General features: G+C 44.6%; 1 protein-coding gene across 1 annotated transcript in view; it reads left to right on the top strand.

The window, feature by feature from the left end:
- The window catches only part of SLC25A14 (solute carrier family 25 member 14), a 329,441-nt gene that overhangs the window by 281,986 nt on the left and 23,732 nt on the right, over nt 1-23,723 (top strand). Inside the window, exons 4-5 of the mRNA XM_086964677.1 lie at nt 4,145-4,239; nt 20,897-20,982. Coding sequence (XP_086820803.1) covers nt 4,145-4,239; nt 20,897-20,982 — 181 coding nt within the window. The remainder of the gene's footprint in view (nt 1-4,144; nt 4,240-20,896; nt 20,983-23,723) is intronic.

A 23,723-nucleotide genomic window follows, 5' to 3' on the forward strand; every position in this document is an offset into this window, starting at 1 on the left:
TCATATTGAGCTACTAATATTATTATTGTGGTAATAGTGACCACGTGAGACAAGGTTATGCTAGAGACCTGCCATGCAAGATTACTAACAGTGACTACCTCGGTACATAAGGCAAGGTAGTCGGCAGTAACGTGAAAATGGGTTTATCAATTTGGAATCCTTCTACAGGGTTAATACACGAGTCAAAGTTGCAATGCCCTGGCACCATGGTTACAATTTTAGTAATAAGTCTCCCCGATGCCAAATGATTTATCCAGCAAATATCAACTTTAAATATATTTTGGAAATTCCTCAATTTGTCTACAAACATCAGAGTTCTGAAAATACACATATTTTCGTCTCCAATACATGTTTTTCAATTTTGTGATACATATATTAACACAATCAAGCAAAACAGTCTACTTTAGTAGGCTGGGGTGCACCAGTAGCTCACAAGCTACTTGTTTGAGAAGCCTGTCCTAGACGGGCGGGCGGGCCGGCAGACGGACAGACGGACAGCTGTGATAGGAGATGCTGATGCCACCTAGCAGTACTAAAGAATAGTTGCTGAGGGGAAGCTTTCTAGATTCATACTGGCACCTGGGAGTTATTCATAAACTGAGGAATCCACAGAAAGATATAGTATCCACACGAAATTTATTTACCCAAGGTAAGTAACTTGACTATTGTTCCAATTTTTGCGGCACGTGACCTGTCCATCCCTGACCTGATTTTCTGAATAGTTTGGACTAGATCTTATGAGGGACAGAGCATCAAATCATTGCAATTCAACAGGACTTATTAAAGGGGATTCTTTCAAAGTTTGCTTCCTGGTTAGCTGAAGTTGAGTTATCCATCACTGGAGCAGATTTTGAAACTGAGCCAGGTGACCAGGAAGTTACAGCAGAAACTCCAGGATAAAGACGCACAGAAACATAGCACATGTCTTCACAAAAAGCTTCGAGAAAAAGTAAAAGGTACTTTGGTTTTTGGTCTGGCAGATAACACGCAAAAGACTCCTGAGCCAAACTCTGTGAGATTATTGACCCAGTAACTGGGGCACTGGAAACGGGGGAATTGAATAAAAAAATTTGATGCTGCAGCACTGTATCAGATTTTAGCATGAGACACAGCACCCCACTGTTTAAAATGTTCGGAAGGATAAAGCCAATGCCAAATGGAACAGTGACTGAATCAGATGACCTTCCTGGAAAATGTAGAATATTTTGGAGAAATTATTAAGCCAGAAACTATATTAGCTATTTATTGGCACTCTAAGTCAGAAGCCCCTACTTTAAAGTAGAGAAAAATAATATTTCAAAACAAGATGAAAATAAACAAAATGTGCCCCTTATAATCTATTAGCCTTATAAGTACCAGATATAAATGAAGATTATTGCCAACCGTTTAGCACACCTTGTAACCATGTGGTAAGACACCCAAACAGGATTTACACTAATAAGATTGCTTGTCGTAATACCCACTACCTTATAGTCACTGTCCTAAAAACTTCTGGGAGATGGTGTATGAGGAGGCTGAAAGTTTATACGAGCTACATTTTAAGACTTGTCTGATTGGAAAATGATTTTTAGTCATGGTATCTAATTTTACTCTCCCTTGTGTGATAAATAAAACCAGACAATTTGTGCTTGGCGGTGTAGAAATCGCCAACATCCTGCATTTCACCTATCTAGGTGTGCCTGGTGTTGTTGGTTTTAATTGGAATTTGTTATTGTAAACCAGAGCCTTACAATTCTAAAGGTCAATTGATGCTGTTTTTAGATTTTCCAAAAGGGTGGGGCACATGCCAGTGAAACAATTACTGTCTTTAGGAGTAAGTGCCTATCTATTGCTTCCTGTGGGGCTGGCGTTTGGGGCTATGCCAACAGCCACTCCCTTCAAACAATTGAAAATAGATTTCTGAGACGACTGCTGGCAGTACCGCAATCCGCCTCCATGTCTATTTTCCGGGAAGAAGTTGGGAATGTTTTTTTAGACGACCGCATTAAATTACAGCCCCTGTTACTATGGCTCAGAGTTTGGACGAATCCAGAGGCTAATTTCTGTAGTACACTTCTGACTGACTGTCGTACCCTGGATACTCCTCTAGATATTCCATGGCTTATGGTTGTTAAACTAAGCTTTACAAAGTTGGGTATTCCAGACTATTTCTCTAACCTAAACATACGCCATCTCCTGGTACGGTGGAACGACATGTTGGGGCGGTAGAGCATCCCCAACGTTTTTAAATGCAAGTTCACAGCCCGCTCCTTTTCAACAGACCATCTTAAATGAGAGGCATACATTTTTGCTGACCAGGTTCCTACTTGAATCAATACACTTCCTGGTGGCTTTTCCCACTCAAGGCACTTGGTTTTCATCACTCCCTTTTTGCCCCTGTGATGGCTCTGCATATCAAAGCAACACGCACTTTATCTTATTCTGTACTCTTTATACCTCACAGAGGAAGCAGGTTCTCAATCCAGTTTTAATAGCATACAAGATTAGGTCCCATGAGTTGGCTCTTTCCTCATCGCCTAGGAAGCATAGGTGTTATTCATGCCGTGTTGAATTTTATTTTAAGTGCACTACGGATCCGCACAAATATTGAGTCCATTTGTTTTATGAATTGTTGCTTTTTATGACTTTTAAATGCTTTTTATTTATCTGTATTTTATGTGATTCAAACTTTTATGGCTCGTCAGAGTTGAATAAAGTATTTAATGATGATGATGATGATGATGATATAAAGCTCATCATAATGACTGTTCTTCCACAATGCCTTCTTTGTTTCAAGGCAAAAATAGCTCATTCATAAAATAATTCCTTTTGTATAGGCCTACAAAGCCATATGTGTCAGCAGTTCATATTAATAAGAACTGTAGACAAAGGGGGATTTGTAGACATTGAGAGAAACTTTTTAGGAGCCGAAGTGAAATGTCTAAGGAGATTGGTCTGCCCAGTAGGGACAGGTCAATTGAATTACCCAATAATAAATGCAGTAGCAATTTGTTTGCCTTGTAATGTCCCAATGCTGAGCTATATCAGAACTATACAGAATTCACTCAAAAGTATGTATAATAATCTAATAAAACATTATACAAGATTGAGCAGAGAATGTAGTGACATGACCTACTTAAAAAGCAGGGGCCGGAGAGGAACCAGAGATGAGCTGGCCTGTACCAAAGTAAGAAAGGTGGCAAAGACAATGGAGAGTGACCGAGAGAAGTAGGATAGCCCTTGGGTTAGCTCCAAAAGAATGCTGAGGCAGGCGCAGAGCAACGGTGAAAGGAAAGTGCATTGTGTCAAACGTACACTGCAGGCATTGCTGGAGCGTGACAGAGTTGAGTATGAGTACTATCTGGGCTATCTAATGGGAGCAGCATTCTGGAAGGGGGCCACACGTTTGTGCAGCATGAGCCTCAGGATTTGTTGTTTGCAGGTCCTAAAGCGTTGACTGACCTACTACTACATATAAGAGCCTCCTCCTCACTTCTTTAATTCCACAAGAAGCTCAAGAACTGGCTTTTCAATTAGGCCCTAGATTTTGTCGTACTCTCACCTGCTCTGTGCAGGGATACCCTCCCGGGCGATTAGTGCGCTCTTCAAATCTGCTTAACATAACCGTGAACAACTGTACGCCTGGCTTGGGTCGTCTGGAAAATTATTGATTTATGAGGGAGTCCAGTTAGGGCCATTTTGGACAAGGGAGGATGTAATGAGGGCCATAGCGATGTCCAAAGAAAGCCTACGCTTAATTTGTGTCATTATTCCAGTGGATTACAGCACAGTTCGCCATCACAGATGGACAAATGGTGAAACAGATGTGAACATAGAGCCTAATCGCAAGCACAGCGATCATTAGGTTAGGGCCTCGTGTGGCACCGGGATTGATGAGGACCACCATAGATCCACACTCCTCTTAAGCGCTCTGGTATTGCCACAGTCTGCATTACCTGCTCAATGGATACGTCCATTTGAATAATTTCTCCTACGTTATATTCTCCTTAAAAATATTTTGAAAGTCTATTTCAAAGCAACGGCTCCCATTTTTATCCTCAGCTGGAGTTAACTGCAACATGCAAGTTTTGTCACATATTTCTTGTTTGCTCTGATGCAGTTTTTTCATATTTTTCATATTTCTTTCATTGTACTCTTGTTACAGGATTGCTCCAGCGTTACTAAGGCAGGCCTCGTACGGGACTATAAAAATTGGCATTTACCAGAGCCTGAAGCGACTGTTTGTTGACCGCTTAGAAGGTAGGCATTAAGGTGTCTTTTTAAGGTCTGGCTTGGAGACTGTTAGCTATGTTGCCAGCATAACCTAATGAGAAGAAACCGTGAATTAAAAAAAAGTGCCTATGTACATATATAGAGGGAATTTAGGTTGGCCATCTTCATCCGTGGTCTGTCGTTAGGCTTTTGTTAACGCCAACAGCAGAATGGGGCAGTGGGTCTCCACTCTTTAGCCATTGGCTGCCTTTCACTGGGAGTGCCCTGTGTTGCCTGATAATATGCACTTTGGCCTAATAAGAGTGCACTTCAATTAGGAGTGCCTTTTCTCTGTCCCAATAATTGCAAATATACGGCCAGCATGTCGTTTTTCCTCATTTGAAGAGGGCACTCTCTTACGCAACCTAAGCAGTTGTTAATAGAGCGTTTCCATTGCGACATAGGTGGTCTGGGCCCAACATGTTAATTGTTAGTTGGTGCTCATTTTCTTTTTCTGCCTATTTGGCCACGTTTTGATTCTCTGAACTGACTTTTCTGCATATAGGGATTTTGTAAAAGTTGATTTTAAAAATTTTACAATTTGCTGTATAAATCATTTTATCAAAACCAGTTTTAAAATGTATATTATAAACGTCTTTTATGGTAAAACTTTACCGAAATAAAGATATTTTTGAATTGAATTGAATTGATTCTTAGCTCTCCTTTATACATTTGAAAATGGTTGTCTTAAAAATGTGCCTTAATCGTACGTCAAATACAAAAGTCAACACTGTAGTACATTTTTACGTAAAATAGTTTGGGGAGGTAAAATGTCAACTGCTATCACTATCCAGTTAAAAAAACAAATCATAAATGAAAGCTAATGCAAAAGCAGTGACACGTAAATTATTTTTTGTGTAGCTCCATGGCAGCTACACAGGTATATAGACGGTGGCAGAAAAGTAGAGGTAGGATTAAAAAACATTGCAGGGCAGCAAAATTAGCACCTCACAGGTGGACCATCTTCGCACTTGTGTTAACTACATTTGCAATATACCAATACGCCATTACAACATGTCAGACATAAATGTAGGCCAAAGATGCCTATGCAAATTGGACGCACAATATTTTGAAATGTTACAAACAAGCAAATGTAATTTGTTCTCCATACACAATTCACAAAATGGAAAAAAAACGTGCGTCAATTAAATGGGGTTCTTAACTCACCTTATTTCATTTGTACCATGAGGCCCCAGGTGTAGAGAATAAATATCATTCCCAATCTATTTTCTATGCTGCATGCATGCAAGGTTGCTTTGTGTTAGCCATGCATCTGTAAAACAGTTGGATCTTACAAAAAACTCCAGTAGCATACGCCCCTTTCTTATGTGGGTTTTTTGGACCCGTGGCATGACAGTAGTCCTCCTAGTGCAGTAATAAAATACGAACCTTCTATAATTGCACTTGTAGAACACATTGCAGAATAATATGTACAGACTTGCTAGAATATGGCTTACTCTTGCGTGCACCCTCTGTCTCTTACAATTTACTTTGCCAATGTTAGAAAGTGGATTATTAGTAGTGGCAGATATGCATTTACCACTAGCAATAATCGCACTGCCACGATATAGGGCTCAGTATAGGTCTTAAAAAATCATTCCCATGGTTAACCTTTGGTAGCTTGGCTGCGAGCAGGCAGGCTTAACTTCAAAGATAGGTATGTAAAGCATTTAAACATGCCAATTCAGTAAATAATTAAGACACAACACACAATAAAAATCCAATTCCAAGTTATAAAAATAATACATATTTTTAACTTTAAACTGATACCAAAATTAAAAAGCTCCACTGACAGGAACCAGATATAGGAATTTTTAAAGATTAGTCACTTTCTAGTGCTTAGAAACCAACAGTGCCACTTTGGGACACTTGGTTGCATATGACCGGGACAAATTAACATTTAGCAATTGTTCTGGAGGATCTCTCACCAGACTTGTGCAGCGCCCTCCAGCAGGCTTGATCCAGTTAGAACTCTTTCCTGAAGTTTTTCTTGCATGTCCGAAGTGTCCAACACGCAATCTAAGGGTATTGAATCTCCGACAGGGTCCTTGAACGTGTGTGACTTCAATTCCCAGAACCCACTTGGAAAAAACCCTTACAAATCCACTGGTAGTACTCCAGGCTGAGGATTCTTGGTAGTGCTGATCCAGGTGAGTTCTGTTAATCTGTAGCTTGTGGGGAGTCCTCACTTTGGCCCTTTTAAAGCGGGTTTGATCCACAGGGCTGTAGTGTCAGATTGTGCAAAAGGCGCAGTTTCAGAGTGTATTGCCTGGTGAATGCACATCAAACTCTTCGGTGTTGGCCCTTCTGATTCTCTTAGGTTTCAAGAGAGGAACTGCCTGTAGGAGAGTAGGGTCTGCTTCCTATGGTTACCCCACTTTTTGCTGTGATTCTCTGTTTTTTCAACTTTAGTGTGGCTGTGGACCTGCTAATCAGGCCCACAGCCCAGCTGCTCTTTCTCTAAATTGATACCATGTACTTTAGGTACATGCCAGATTGGTTACTGGGTCACCCTTGTGAGCCCCTGTATAGTGTACCATAGGTACCCAGGGCATAGGTGCACCCTAGGCCTACCAGGGGCTGCAGCATGTATTGTGCCACCCCTGGTTTGCCTTCCAAACTGACACCACAGGTCTGTTCACACACCCTGGGTAAGGTGGTGTAATCACCCCTTACTTAGATATAGTATACCTATAATATATATACATATAGATTGATTGATTGATAGGCTTTATTTCGATATAAAAATATCATAAAAGCTTGTACAACAAGTATTAGATTCAGCATTAAAAACCATCATTTCATAAATATACAATGTGAATAAGGGAGGGGAAACTTTTTAAAAAAAACATGTTAAGACAACAAATTAAATCGACAAGGAAAGCCTTCTTGCACGTATCAACCATGACCATTTTAAAAATTTTGATACAGCACAAACAATCAAAGTGGATGTATCCGACATTAAAATAGGTAGCGCCACTTTATGCAGGCGGGTACCTAAGAGTCTGCATAGAGGTTTGAGCCAACGCCTCCTAGGTGTACAATAGTCCGGACCTTCAAAAAGAATGTGGGCTACCGACTCTACTCGAGTAGGACAACTTGCACAAAAGGGGGAATGCTGAGAACAACATTTCCAGCGGGCAACAAGTTCGCCCACTGGTAGGGTCCCCACTCTGAATTTAAAATACAAGGCTCGGTCGAAAGGGATAGAAATCATATCTAGATAAGGTTCATATGCTACCACATCCTTGAACCTTATGAAGGCTACAGTGGAACTACAATAATGTGGATCTGAATTTAGTCTAAGAGAGACCCAATTCCAATACAATTTTTTGATCGTGGCTTTGGGTGGGGCAGTTCTCTGAGCCCACGCATCACCCAGCCCTAATTCCTCTAGTAGCCATTTTACATCCCTCAACCATTTAATCTTCGACCAGCCTTCCATGGTCATAACCTCTAATAGTCCTTCTGCATAAGAGGATAGTTCGGGCACCCGCTACAGCCGTGCCCACAGGAGCAAGGGACGGAGTAGCACTTGGTCCTTAATTGATCTACAGCCTAGGTCCAGTAGCGCGGGTACTGTAGGAGTACTCAACGGGAGAGCCATCAGGTCTTTCAAAAATTTGGTCTCCGATTTTGCTATATATACATATAGACACATATACACCTATAAGTCACTCCTATGGCAGGCCTTAACAATCCTGGAGGCAGTGTGCTTTGTTTTATGTGAGAGGGTGCGCTAGCATGAGCTGAGACTCTCTGCAGCTTTCGGAACCATCTCCTTATAGCTGTTCTATGATATAGCCATACCATATACTCTCGGTTGATGCTAACTTTGGTTTGGCTTTATCAAGACATGTTGTGTAAAGTGTCAAACACTTTGGAATACTACCCCCCAGGCAGGGAGGGCAGCATTCAGTGAATGCTTTTCAGACACTGCCTGGGGCACACAAGGTGCTCCATGCATTTCCCAGTTCGAACCGGTTGCTGGGGTACGCTGCCCCAGCTCGGGCGCGAAACTGGACAAAGGGAAAGGGATGTAACCACCCCCTTCCCAGGTCCACCCATAGGAGGGACCTTAAAGGTAGTCCAGCCCCTAAACTTAGTATAAGTATAGGAACCCAGTCCCTAGGACGTTAGATTACCCTGGACGAAACTCTGAAACATATATCCTGGACCTTTTGACAATCCATTTCGACTGGAAGACGGAAGATATCTCCCTTGTGGGCAAGAAGTGACCACCCTTTTCAAATAGGCAACAACCGCAACTTTCCCGGTCTGCATTTTCGAGGCTCCCGTCGGATCCCGAAGAATCTGCGACCCAGGACACAGACTTCCAGCCATCTCTGACCCCGACCTTCGCTCACAGCAAAGATGAGACCTGTGGCAGACACGAGGGACGTGGGACCGGAACTCCTGGACATCCTGCATCCTGCATTTTGCAAGCTGCACCTACTTCACGAGGTATCCCGAAGTTGTGCATTGGGGTGCTTGAAGCCCCAGACCCGGGCACAAATGCACCGAAGCTCAGAGGCCCCCACTCCACGAGTGTCCCGTGGGTCCCGCTTTTGCATTTCAGCTCGACACGTCTTTGCGGTTCCTTGCCCGTTGGCTAGTGAGCCCCCCGAAGACTTTTCTTTGAATCTATCTTGCTTTCCTGGCTTCCCTAGGCTTGCTCCAACTTCCCTGCAAAGGAGAAGTTCCTCAGACCTTGCTGGTCTGCACCGAAGCCCATCTCGACTTCCTGCGTGGGTTGCGTTTGCCAAGGTTTGTTGGGTCTAATCTGGTTACCGACGCCGCAGTCAACTAGATCTTTCGTGGGACAGCTCTTATCCAACTCCTGATCGTCGTCGACGCCTCCTGGCCCTCGTGGCTGAAGAGACAAGCTTCACCTCCTCACCTGAAATCACCTGACATCTGGTGGCATCTTCCTATCGCCGCCCTGGTCACTGGCAAGTGACCCAGACTCTGTCCCTTCTGCTTTCAGGTTCTACAGATCTTCGATCCACCCTTTGATCCACCGGGACACTTTTCCTCTGGTCGCCTGCAGCACTTCTTTGCAGATCTCCATTGACATCGACGACGAAACCTGACACCAAAAGAGACCTATGCAACCGGCTTCAGTGGGTGAGGTAACGCGAGTACTCTGGTAGTCTCGAGGGTATTGGCCCTCCTAGTGTCCAAGTCCAAAAGGGTTCCATCTTAATTTATTTAGAAGTGTCCTTAAATTGTAAATTTGTAACTTGTTCATTTCCCATTGAAAGTCAATGATAACCCGCGGCTGTGTTTAGTCACTGCACGCGGCTCCTGTGGGCCTCCTACATCCTAACCTTTGGTTGTTTAGAGTAACCCCAGTGATTCCACAGGCCCCAGGCCTGCTTTCTAATCCTCACGTGGTTCTTATACCACTATTTTAGTATATGGTTTGTGAGGCCCTTAGGGCAAAACGTATACTGTGAAACTTATCGTATGCCAATTAAGTAACTTGTATTGTACTTTTACCTCTGACCTCATAAAGAGTGCAGAGGGGTTGTGTTTAGAATAAATGCATATATATTTGATATATACCTTGTGTGGTGTGTTTTCATTTGGTACTCGAGGATAATTGGTAAAACAACTTGCTTAATGCGCTCTCTGAAGTCTTAGCCTGAAGACTGCTCGTCACTGCTACCCCTAGGATAGCTTTCTATAAGGTTGACTTTACAACCACCATCAATAAGGGTCGATTAGACTGGTGCAAGGTGCCCACTAGAACTAGAGGACATCATATGCCAGGCTAACTTCTCACATTGTTGTGCAGCGGATGGGGTAAGAGCTTGCATTGTTTTACCAAATAATCTTGAGAATATCATTTGAAAAATCAAATCAAGGTACCTGCGGGTACATATGAATCTAGTCTTATAATGCATAAGTTCTACTGAACTTAGCAGTTGTAGGTGTTGAGGGCTTAGCACACCCTGACTACAACTTAGAGAGGTTCTAGTAGGAAAACAAGTAGTGTAGGTAGGTGCACACATCACACCTCACTAGCCATGGCCTTAAAAGCAGGGCCTAGTGTGCCTCTGCTAGAAGACATCCCATGGTTGCCTTCTAAATATGACTCCTTCACTTTTTAAGAACTGAGAAGCTTGTGTGTCATAAGAAATGTAAAAAGCAAGGACAGAGTCCAACCTTTCAACACCTGGTAGATATCTTGGTGATAGATGTTGTAGAAAAAGCATCAGATCCAGATAATCAGGGTAGTAGAGAGGGGGCCATCCTTCATCAGAAGAGGATCCTAGTGGGGTTCCCCACAGGAGAATGATGATGAGGATGAATCCCAGGATGAGGTTGATGAACCTGACCTGGGAAATGCACGACTACCTGAGGATGGAGAGGGCCTAGGAAGGCCTCCCTCTATCGCTCCACGTCGGCCTAATGATGCGCCCAAAAGCAACAGATCTCTTTCAGATGAATCTGGACATTCTAACTCATCCGTAGGATCCTCTGCCTCAGCTCAAAGGAGAATGACTTCCCCTAAGAGAAGAGAACACAAAGCTAAAATGAAAGAAGTCAAGCTTCGGATCAGGAGGCAAGAAATTGCCCTGGCCAAAGAGACCCTGGCTCTTGAAAGAGAGAGAAAATTGTGTGGGCTAGAGCCCACTGGTGGCAGCAACAACCCTAGTGGTAGGGAAAGGTCTCCTGACCATAGAACCTGAACAAGATTGTCCCTCCCTATCAGATTGGGGATGACATCTACAAGTGGATAACTGCTTTGGAGAGGGCCTGCAAAGTACAGCAGGTACCCCAAAGTCAGTGGGCAGCAATCTTGTGTCTCACCTTTGCAGACAAAGGAAGAGACACGCTCCTCCCTGTTAAAGAAGAGGATGCTGACAACTGCACTGTCCTGAAGAGTGCTCTGATAGATGGGTTTGGCCTAACCACTGAGCATTACATGTTGCTGTTCAGAGACACCCAGAAGAGACAGACTCCGGACTGGACAGATTTTGTAGATTGTGCTGCTAAGGCTCTGGAAGGTTGGTTACTGGGCAGTAAAGTAAGAGACTATCCAGGATTTTATAACCTTCTAATGGGAGAACAGATTCTTTCAGAAGCAGTTATTGCATCAACACCTGGTTGACTCTGATTTGACCTCGCCACAAGAATTGGGTAAGAAGACAGACAAATGGGTCAGAACCAGGGTGAAGCAGAATGTACAGAACCAAGGTGGTGACCAGAAGAAGCAAGACCAAAAGGGTGGGGAGAAAGCAAAAGACCAGAAGTCTTTTCAAGGTCCCCAAAAAGCTTCTAATGGTGGGGGTTCCCAACAATCCAAAAAGAAAGAAGGTCCTAGAAAACCATGGTGCAAAGTTTGTAAAGTAAATTCTCACTGGACCAGTGAGTGCACCAAAAAGGAGACCGCTCCAGCCACCATTGCCCCAAAGGCAACATTTCCTCTAGTTCAGCTCCAAGTGGTAGTTCTCAACAGAAGGGTGTAGTAGTGTTCACCATGGGAACTGAGATGGACTCTGGCCTAGTCAGAGTACCAACTCAAGCTGATTTGGTCTGTGATGGGGACATAGCCATGTCCTCTACTGTGAGTCCCAATAACTTGGGCAAGTACAGACAAACTCCTTTAATCAATGATAAAGTGGCTCAGGCCTACAGGGACACGTGCTAGTGTCACAATGGTAACACCCAGCGTTGTGGAACCTGGACAGATCATACTAGGTGAAAATTACATAGTGACCAATGCTAGCAATGTCACTACAACACACGAGATGGCAGTTGTTAATTTCTCCATGGGAGGGGTAACTGGCCTTAAGAAGGTTGTTGTTAGCTCAGACGTCCCTGTAGAATGTTTGCTTGGCAATGACCTAGAGACTTCAGCCTGGTCTGAAGTGAAGTATAGGACACAGGCAGAAATGTTAGGCATCTCAGCACATGTGCTTGCTGTGACTAGGTCACAGGTCAAAAATTGCAACACTGAACAGGCACTGTAGTCTGGAATAATGGACCAGTTGCCTTCCAGGTAAAGGAGCAGTAGGGTTAAGGCTGTGCCTTCCCCCCTGCCTCAGGATGAGGATCAGCCTTCTGAGGAAGCTGATTGTGAGCCTAAAGAAGGAACTGTCCTAGAAGAGCTTGGGCCGGGTCAGGCTGTGTTTCTTGGGACATGGGGACCTTCTAGGGCAGATCTGAGACAGGCGCAGTTGGACTGCCCTTCTCTTGAGCCCCTCAGACAGCAAGCTACAGCTGAGACTGCAGGGAATGCTAGTGGAACCCATAAGGTTTACTGGGATGAAGGGCTCCTGTATTCAGAGGCTAGAGACCCCAAGCCTGGTGCTTCCAGGAGGTTGGTCATACCTTTGGCATCCAGGGGCTTCCTTTCGACACTAGCCCATGATTTTCCAGTTGCAGGACATCTTGGCCAGAACAAGACTTGGGACAGGCTTGTCCCTCACTTCCACTGGCCCCACATGTCAGAAGACACCCAGGAATTCTGTCGCTCCTGTGTCACCTGCCAAGCCAGCGGCAAATCAGGTGGCACTACAAAGGCCCCCCTTATACCACTACCTGTGGTGGGGGTTCCCTTTGAAAGAGTAGGGATTGACATTGTTGGACCAATGGATCCCCAAACAGCCTCTGGGCACAGGTTTATTCTGGTGGTAGTGGATCATGCCACCAGATACCCAGAAGTTATTCCCCATAGGACCACTACAGCACCTGTTGTGGCAAGAGCCCTTTTGGGAGTTTTCTCAAGAGTGGGTTTCCCTAAGGAGGTGGTATCAGATAGAGGTGCAAACTTCATGTCTAGTTACTTGACTGCAATGTGGAAGGAGTGTGGAGTGAACTATAAGTTCACCACACCATATCACCCACAGTGCAATGGTCTAGTTGAAAAATTCAACAAGACCTTAAAGGGTATGATCAAGGGTCTCCCAGAAAAGCTCAGGCGGAGATGGGATATCCTGCTACCCTGCCTTTTGTTTGCTTATAGAGAGGTCCCATAGAAGGGGGTTGGCTACTGCCCTTTTGAACTTCTGTTCAGGCATCCTGTAAGAGGACCCCTTTGTCTGGTGAAGGAAGGATGGGAGTTACCTCTCAAGCTTCCCAACCAAGACATTGTGGACTATGTACTTAGTCTCCGCTCCCGGCAGAGTACATGAAAAAGGCATCCAAAAACCTTGAGGCAAGTCAGGAATTGCAAAAGGCCTGGCATGACCAAAAGGCTGTACTGACTGTTTACCAGCCGGGACAGAAAGTGTGGGTGTTGGAGCCTGTGGCCCCAGCAGCTCTCTTGGACAAGTGGAGTGGACCCCACACTATTGTTGAGCAGAAGGAAGAAGTCACCTATTTGGTTGATCTTGGAACTCCCAGGAGCCCCCACAGGGTGTTTCATGTCCACAGACTGAAACCATAGGTTGACAGGGCAGACATGGGCTTGCTCATGGCTACTGATAAAGAACAGGAGGAAAAGAGTGACCCTCTCCCAGACCTGCTCTCTTAGAATGCTGATGATGGTTCAGTTGATGGTGTAGCCCTGGCAGGCAGCCTCACTGACCAACAGCAGAATGACTGCAGACAAATTCTGCAGGCCTACAGACATATGTTTTCACTGACTCCAAGTCAGACTACCTGGTGCACTCATGAAGTGGATACTAGGGACAGTCTGCATGTCAAAAGTGAGATTTACAGGCAACCTGATCATGTCAAGGACTGTATCAGGACAGAAGTCCAGAAGTTGTTGGAATTCGGAGTCATTGAACCCTCAGAGAGTCCATGGACCAGTCCAGTAGTCCTTGTGCCTAACCCTCACACCCAGGGTGGTAAGAGAGATGAGGTTTTGTGTGGACTACAGAGGTCTCAATGCTGTCACCAGGACAGATGCCCATTCAATACCCAGGGCAGATGAGCCCCTAGACAGGTTGGCATCTGCCTAGTTTCTGAGCACATTTGACCTGACAACTGGCTACTGGCAGATCAGACTAGCTGATGATGCAAAGCCAAAGACAGCATTTTCAACCCCTGGTGGACATTATCAATTTGTGGTAATGCCCTTTGGTCTGAAAAATGCACCTGCCACATTTCAAAGGTTGGTGAATCTAGTCCTCTCAGGCCTGGATGACTACTGTGCAGCTTATCTAGATGATATTGCTGTCTTTAGCTCCACCTGGGAAAATCACCTGATCCACCTGAAAAATGTTTTGGAGGCCCTGCAAAAGGCAGGCCTAACTATCAAGGCTACCAAGTGCCAGATAGGGCAGAGTCAGGTTGTATACCTGGGCCACCTTGTAGGTGGAGGCCAGGTTCAACCTTTGCAGAGCAAACTCCAGACCATAATGGACTGGACTGCTCCAACCACCCAGATTCAGGTCAGAGCTTTCTTGGGCCTGACTGGGTATTACAGGAAATTTGTCAAGGGGTATGGTTCGATTGTGACACCCCTTAATTACTTAACTTCCAAGAAAATGCCTAAAAGTTCAGTGGACAGTGAGCTGTCAAAAGGCATTTGATGACCTGAAGCAGGCCATGTGCACTGCACCAATTCTGCAAAGTCCAGACTACTCCAAAGAATTCATTGTTCAAACAGATGCTTCTGAGTTGGGGGTGGGGGCTGTGCTATCACAATTGAATAAAGATTGTCCAGACCAGCCAGTAGCTTTTATTAGCAGAAGGCTGGCCCCTAGAGAGAAACGTTGGTCAGCTAGTGAGAGGGAGGCCTTTGCTGTGGTTTGGGCCCTGAAGAAGCTGAGGCCATACTTGTTTGGTACTCACTTCAAAGTTCAGACAGACCATAAGCCCCTCTTTTGGCTAAAACAGATGAAGGGTGAAAATCCCAAACTGCTCAGGTGGTCCATTTCCCTACAGGGGATGGACTTTACAGTGGAACATAGACCTGGGAGTAACCATGCGAATGCAGATGGACTCTCCAGATATTTCCAATGAGAATATGAAGACTCAACTGGTCAAGGTTAGTTTAATGTCCCTACGTTTGGGGGGTTGTGTAGGAGAGTAGGGTCTGCTTCCTATGGTTACCCCTACGTTTTGCTGTGATTCAATGGCTTTTCGACTTTAGTGTGGCTGTGTACCTGATGATCAGGCCCACAGCCCAGCTGTTTTCGCTCTAAATTGATACCATGTACTTTAGGTACATGCCAGATTGGTTACTTGGTCACCCTTGTGAGCCCCTGTATAGTGTACCATAGGTACCCAGGGCATAGGTGCACCCTAGGCCTACCAGGGGCTGCAGCATGTATTGTGCCACCCCTGGTTTGCCTTCCAAACTGACACCACAGGTCTGTTCACACAGCCTGGGTAAGGTGGTGTAATCACCGCTTACTTAGATATTATATATATATATATATCTATCTATATATCTATCTATCTATCTATCTATCTAGAAGTCACTCCTATGGCAGGCCTTAACAATCCTGGAGGCAGAGTGCTTGGTTTTATGTGAGAGGGTGCCCTAACATGAGCTGAGCCCCTCTGCAGCTTTCGGAACAATCTCCTTATAGCTGTTCTATGATATAGCCATACCATATACTCTTTAAGTGCATTATAATCCTCGCAGTTAATGCTATTTTTGGTTTGGCTTTATCAAAACATGTCGTGTAAGGTATCAAACACTTTGGACTACTACTCCCCTGCCAGTTCTGGCGGGGGTCGGGCTAGCGTTCCACCCTTCTAGAGGAAGAAGACATGTAGTTACTGGTTTACCTTGTTAAAGTTAAACAGAGCCTCAGCATCACAAAATGGATGCTGCTGCCACAGACACAAGTCTGCCCTCCTGCTGCTGGACAAAACTCCGGCAGGGGAGGCCTGGACAATAGGTTTCCCATCCAGGGAGGTGCTGGCACCTCCCCAGACAGGCTTTAGTGTATTGGGGCAGGGAGGGCTGCATTCAGTGAATGCTTTCCAGACACTGCCTGGGGCACACAAGGTGCTCCATGCATTTCCCAGTTCGAACCGGTTGCTAGGGCACGCTGCCCCAGCTCTGGCGCGAAACTGGTCAAAGGGAAAGGGGTGTAACCACCCCCTTCCCAGGTCCACCCATAGGAGGGACCTTAAAGGTAGTCCAGCTCCTAAACTTAGTATAAGTATAGGAACCCAGTCCCTAAGACTTTTGATTACCCTGGACGAAACTCTGAAACATATATCCTGGACCTTCGACATTCCATTTCGACTGGAAGACGGAAGATATCTCCCTTGTGGTCAAGGAGTGGCCACCGTGTTCAAATAGGCATCAACAGCAACTTTGCCGGTCTGCATTTTTTAGGCTCCCGCCGGATCCTATAGAATCTGCGACACAGGACACAGACTTCCAGACATCTCTGACCCCGACCTTCGCTCAAAGCAAAGCTAAGACCCGAACCAGACACGAGAGACGTGGGACCGGAACTGCTGGACATCCTGCATTTTGCAAGCTGCACCCACTTCACCAGGTATCTCGAAGTTGTGCATTGGGGTTCTTGAAGCCTCAGACCCGAGCATCAATTGCACCGAAGCTCAGAGGCCCCCACTCCACGAGTGTCCCGTGGGCCCCGCTTTTGCATTTCAGCTCGACGCGTCTTTGCGGTTCCTTGCCCGTTGGCTAGTGAGCCACCCAAAGACTTTTCTTTGAATCTAACTTGCTTTTCTGGTTGCTCCAGGCTTGCTCCAACTTCCCTGCAAAGGAGAAGTTCCTCAGACCTTGCTTGTCTGCACCGAAGCCAATCTCGACTTCCTGCGTGGGTTGCATTTGCCAAGGCTTGTTGAGTCCAATCCGGATACCGACGCCACAGTCAACTAGATCCTTCGTGGGACAGCTCGAATCCAGCTCCTGGTCGTCGTCAACGCCTCCTGGTCCTCGTGGCTGAAGAGACAAGCTTCACCTCTTCACCTGAAATCACCCCACATCTGGTGGCATCTTTCTATTGCCGCCATGGTCACTGGAAAGTGACCCAGACTCTGCCCCTTCTGCTTTCAGGTTCACAGATCTTCGATCCACCCGGACACTTCTCCTGTGGTCGCCTGCAGCACTTCTTTGTAGATCTCCATTGAAATCAACGACGAAACCCGACACCAAAAAAGACCTATGCACCCGGCTTTTGTGGGTGAGGTAACACGAGTACTCTGGTAGTCTCGAGGGTATTGGCCATCCTAGTGTCTAAGTCCAAAATGGTTCCATCGTAGTTTATTTAGAAGTGTCCTTAAATTGTAAATTTTTAACTTGTTTGTTTCCCATAGAAAGTCAATGGTAACCCACGGCTGTGTTTAGTCACTGCACGCGGCTTCCGTGGGCCTCCTACATCCTAACCTTTTGTTGTTTAGAGTAGCTCCAGCGATTCCAAAGGCCCCAGGCCTGCTTTCTAATCCTCACGTGGTTTTATACCACTTTTTTAGTATATTAGTATATGGTTTGTGAGCCCTAGGGCAAAACGTATACTGTGCAACTTATCGTATGCCAATTAAGTAACTTGTATTGTACTTTTACCTCTGACCTCATAAAGAATGCACAGGGGTTGTGTTTAGAATAAATACATATATATTTGATATATACCTTGTGTGGTGTGCTTTCATTTGGTACTCGGGGATTATAATTGGTAAAACAACCCGCTTAATTCGCTCTCTGAAGTCTTAGCCTGAAGACTGCTCGTCACTGCTACCCCTACTATAGCTTTCTATAAGGTTGACTTTACAACCACCATCAATAAGGGTCGATTAGACTGGTGCAAGGTGCCCACTAGAACTAGTGGACATCATATGCCAGGCTAACTTCTCACACTGCCCCTCTCAGACACTTGTTCAGTGTTCTCTGGGATCAAGCAGGAGGGCACTCCTGTCCAATGAGGTGCAGGGCAACACACCAGAGCAAGACCACTTCCTCCAACGTGTGGCACAATGCTAACCCAGAATGCACTATTCGTCCAAAATTTAATATTTCACAATTTTCAGCAGAGGGAGTAAAACTAACTAAACCAGCCCACAGGATGGCTTCATCTGCATAGGTCTTCTCCCCTTACATCTGGGAATTCCTCCTTAATCCCCCATCTGGCTGCGAGGCAGAGAGAAGAGGTGTAAATGAAAACTGGTTTCTATAGCTGGTCTCCTCTTTCCTTTAAAGAGCATTATTTACTACTCGTCCCCCTGGCTCTGGCATACCCATGCACAACAACCTCTCCTCCCAGAAAGGCTTCCTTACTCCAGGGGTCATTTATCACCTCTTCAAAGCAGCCAGGCTAATCCTCCTATCTCTGACCAATCCGTGTAGAGCACTAGAAGGTTGAACTTTGGCTTACAGACAAAAAAGTCTTAACTTCTTGTCTGTACATTTTAGATGGAATTCAACAATACCATATTGTTGGATTTATCATTACCCTTCTACTGAGTCCTTTAATCATCATAGTTTTGGGGCTTGTTCTCTCCAGTTTTTAACTAATAACCTCTTCCAGTGTTTTTATAAGGTTCTTGCTTATAAAAACATATTGTATAGGTCCTGGTATTGGAGAATTGCCCAGTTAATTTTTCCTTTGCAGGTCCCCAGCCCATAGGTTAACACTGGAAGAGGTTATTAGTTAGAAACTGGAGAGAGAAAGCCCCAAAACTAGGATTAAAGGACTCAGTAGAAGAGTAATGATAAATCCAACAATATGGTATTGTTGAATTCCTTCTAAATTGTACAGACAAGAAGTTAAGACTTTTTTTGTCTGTAAGCCAAAGTTCAACCTTCAACTTGCCAGGACCTCAACCCCTGGAACACCTAGGAAAGACTTTAGGGGTTCTGAACATATCAAAATGTTGCAGATCCTTATTTTACAGTGCTCCTAGCACGCAAGTCTATTTTGGAAAGCAGTTTACTACAATGTGGGGCATGAAATATGCAATCCCTATAACCACAGGGCATATAAAAATCTTTTTGTAAGGATTCCCCTCATAAGGACCCGACCCCCCCCCCCGCTTCCCCCCACCTCTTGAACACCTAGGGGACACCCTGGCGGTACCTACCATTCCCAAACATTGTAGTTTATTCATTTTTATGTGTCCCAAGCCCAAAAGTCGAGTTTGAGCAAATTTTGCATTTTAAAAGCAACCCTGCAACACACAGCTGCTTTTAAACTGACCTCAGGCTCCAGCGGCGCACACATGCAAGTGCGTGTAGAAAAGGCTGCTGGCCTCTAAACTGCCCTGCCCTATTCAATACTAGGGACTTAAAGGTAGTTTCAATCCCCCTACCCTGTAAGTACTAGGGCCTTATAGGTGAGGTCATGCCAATCACAGGGGTGCCCTAATCCATAGTGTACCCTAGTGTATCTAGGTGTTGTCACTGTATTCTACGTGTGTCTTCAGCATAGCCCTCGCCATGGGCCTGGTTAGGCAGAGCCCAGGGTCAGTCAGAGTTAATTACCACAAGTATCAGTCAGCAGAAAGTTGGGGGTTGGCCTAGGGCACAGGATAGCTTTGCAACAGCCATGATGTTGTTAGTGATACACAAATATGCTGTTTCGTTTACATTCAGTAAGCCTCTTTTAGGTAGGATTTTTATGCACCACCACAAAACGTCCTGATGCTCTGGGAGAAAACTCCCAGCTTCAAAGGAATATTACTTTTTTTTCAGGAAAACCCACTGCCTTGGGGGTTGTACTTTAACAATAAAAAATACATGCCATCTAGCTCTCCTGCTTACAATGCTGCTAAGACATTGTTCATTTTTGATGTGGTAAGCAGCTGCAGACATTTTTTGATTGTCATCCATGTTTCTCACTGATAGCAAATCCGATTGGTTCCTGGTATTAATAGGTCTCCTACTCCTCTCATACCAGTCAATTTAGCCTCCAGTCTAGGAATATTGCTGATCCTTTACATCTGTAGGGCATGCACCTTTGGCTACTGCTGGTGACATTATAAACTTTACTCCATGGATACCTCTTTTCAAGATGTAAATTTTTATTTTGTCCAGGAATATCTATGCTGTGTGTATACTAGATTATTATATATATTTTTTAAACTGTGTTTATTTATTTCTGGGAAAATCAGCCAAAACATCGGCAGGAATATCTCATACACTACAAATTTAACATTGTCAACATTAAACAGTATTGGTAGAAAGTTAGGCAGTATAATCAAGTAATTCTTCTTCATGTCCCCCCGAACCACCACCCCCAACCCCCAATCACCCTTCCCGGGTACCGTAAATGCCTCTTGTTCGGGGTTCTCAGAGTATTGTTACTCAACCTGTGCTGGTCCCCGTGCGCTAAGTTGTAACGTTGTATACCAGATTGTTGACCATGTATTCGTTTTGATCTTAAACTTGAAATCTTTTACAGGCAAATGATCAAAGGTTTGTGGGTGGCTGAACAAACTCCTTAATCTGTTGCTCTTAGTCCTTGGTGTTTCTCACTTAAGACAATTGTCTTGCCAGTCCCACAAGCAAATTCTGTGCTACATTGTTTATTACAAAGTAAGAAAAAACTAACTATAACTAACTATTCAGGGAGCTGTGATTGGGGAGTAGGCTTGATCCCTGCCTGAAGTCTGCTTTCTGACCCTCTGTGAGGAAGAGCGATCACGAAGGCCACTGGCAATGCTACAAGGGTGATTTACTTAATGTGGCATCAACTGAATGATGGTACTGTTTTAGAAATGCCCAGCTTTATCTCCTCTATCATTGTCTATCTTATTTCAGATGAGACCATGTTGTTAAATGTCATGTGTGGTGTGATTTCCGGAGTGATATCCTCATCCATTGCTAACCCAACCGATGTATTAAAGGTAAGTCATGTTTCTGTTCTTTAGTAATATGTACACGAATAATAAATAAAATAAAAGATACATTTTCAGATGTTCTAGTCTAAATCAGAATATTGACACAGGAACTGGAATAGGAATTAAAACCTAAGAAACCTGTTCAGGAACGCGATCCCTGGAGTAAGATGAAAAAAATGAGCAGCTCAGATGAGAGCTGTCTTTTGAATAAAAAGGATAAAATGGTTACTGTATGAAGGTTTAATTGGCAACATGGGAGCGGAGCATTTAAAGACAGTAAGGCACAACGTAAAGGCTGTCATAATGACTACTTATTTTCTATTGTCTGATGTCGGCATTGGACAAAACGTTAAATACAATGAACTGCTGCAGGTCCATACAAATAGACATTGATGGTGTAGAATATTGGGTTACTGGTTGAGGGGGTAAACTCTACTTAAGCAGCAACCACAATTATTGTCAGGGTGAAACACCAGCTAACCTTAAATTAACTTGTCCTCAACCATCTGGTAGCTTGGCATAAAAGCAGTCAGGCTTAACTTAGGCAATATGTTTAGTATTTATGAAGCACAGAAACAGTAATAAAGTGAAAACACAACACAAGAAAATCCCAAACCAATTTAGGAAAATAGACTAAAATGTAATAAGTGAGTTGAAACCAAAATGGCAATATTCTCATTAGTAGAACCAGAGATGAGCAATTTAATAGGTTTGAGCAAAAGTAGTGCTTAAAAGAACTAAGCGCCAACTGCAGTTATCCGGTTGCGCCGGACCTGGACAAAGCCAGAAGTTCAGGCTGACCGCAATGCACGTTGCCCGGATACAGGGGCCAATTTAGGCTTGCAAAGCCTAGTACTTTAAAACCTTGTAAACCTTTAAAACAAAGTACTTTAAAACCTGATTGAGGAGCGCTGTGATATCCTAGATTTAGAACGCGTCGCACTTTGGTGGTTCTGAGGAGCTGTGGGGCTGTGTGAGGCACAGCAGGGCTTCCGAAGAACTGTGGGGGGGTCTAACAATGGGGATGCATTGTGCAGAGGCGGTTCTGATGCGCAACTGTGAGGAGAGGCTTTGAGCTGCATCGGTTCTGTCCAAAAGACCACAGCTGGGCTGGCCGACCATCTTCAGGCCCATGTCCAAGGGTCCATGACTGGGATAACACCACTCTTGGGGCAAGATACACAGCAGGCCGAGTCCAGGTGCAGGACTCCAGGTGGCTGAGCCTTTTCTGTCCCTGAGGCTCAGATCAGGCGACCAGCTAACTAGCTCTTGGGATGACTCTGGTGGTCCTGGCTTCAAGCTGCAGATTTAGTCCTTCTTACTCAGGCAGCAGAGTTGCAGGGCAGCGGAGTAGCAGTCCTTGCTACAGATTAGGACAGCAGTGATTCTGAGTCTTCCACAGGTACAGCCATGTACTGAAGAATTTAGTCTGAGGGTCTACTATGTATACCTGGTTCCCACTTGGAAGTGGGACAAGCTTCTAGAGTCCTTCCCCTACAGAGATGTCTTACATTTCCTACCTCCCTGCCCTAGCTCCAGCTTGTCTGGGACACAAAAGAACAGTGTGAAAACCTTTGTGATGGAGCTGACTCAGAGACTTTGTGATGTTCAAGTAGGGTATGTGGCAGCTCCGCTCCCATATCAAGTCAGAGAAGGCCTATCCTGCCAACACATATTCCCCACTTTTCTCACTGTTTGAGAGCACTGCACAGAAATCAACTTCCAGCTGCACCTAGTCACCTGATCCAGGATACAGGCTCCAGGCACCAAATTGTTAGGACAAGAAAAATGCCAAATTTCAAAAAGAATACAAAGCACAGGCGTAAACCCATTAAGCTAGTTGAGACCGGGTGGAGTATATAACAAAAACAACAGTGTCTCAACCGGTAGTCATTAGCAAAGGCAATTAAAAAAATTGTATAAATCTCTTGAGGGAGGAAAAGAAAGGGAGACCACAAGCAGATTTTCTAGAATATAAGGTGTTATTTGTTAGTAGTTATATCAGCACTACAATACAATTTTACTTAAAGTAACCATAACGACCTAGTGTGTACTGAACGTGTTGGTGAAAGGCGCAGTGAAACAAAGGTGATAAAACAGCGTGAACGGCGGAAAAACAGTAAAAACAAGAAGTTATGAGGTCAATGATACTGGACAGATCAACATAAGTCAGGTATTATCATTTAGACAGAATTGATTGACCCCATGGAAGCCGCGATTTGCGCTGAGTAGTCGACGGCATTTCGACCTGTTCAATATCAGGGCATCTTCAGGACCATGTTTACTAAATCACGGATTTTGCTGCAAGGATAATGCTGCAGTAATCCAGAAAGCAGAGGTGAAGGTCGTGAGAATCTGGCAAAGGGGCTACTGATTGCGCTCCGACATGGGAATGAGGTAGTTAATAGATCCTGGAGGTGTTCAATGGATTTGAGGAAGCAGGCTGTACCTGGGTGCTGGAGCGGCGTTACCCAGCGTAGAGAAGAATGAATCAGGGGGCAGGCGGAGAAGAAATTGCAGCTGCAAGGGAAGTCTAATTGGGCGGGTGAGGTGTCCGGATTCCCAGCCAATCGTTCTCACGGTGAGGAGAAAAAATCAAGGGTAATTTTCCAAGCAGCATTTAGCAAAAGGCAACATTTGACCTCTTTCCATGAACAGACCATAAATGTGATCAGATAAAAACAAGATTTAATGGCATCTTTATTGCTCATTAACTTTCTGAACGAACAAAACACCTGATGGGGATG

This window comes from Lissotriton vulgaris, chromosome 4_1, assembly GCF_964263255.1.
Source record: "Lissotriton vulgaris chromosome 4_1, aLisVul1.2, whole genome shotgun sequence".
In the NCBI taxonomy this organism is placed as follows: domain Eukaryota; kingdom Metazoa; phylum Chordata; class Amphibia; order Caudata; family Salamandridae; genus Lissotriton; species Lissotriton vulgaris.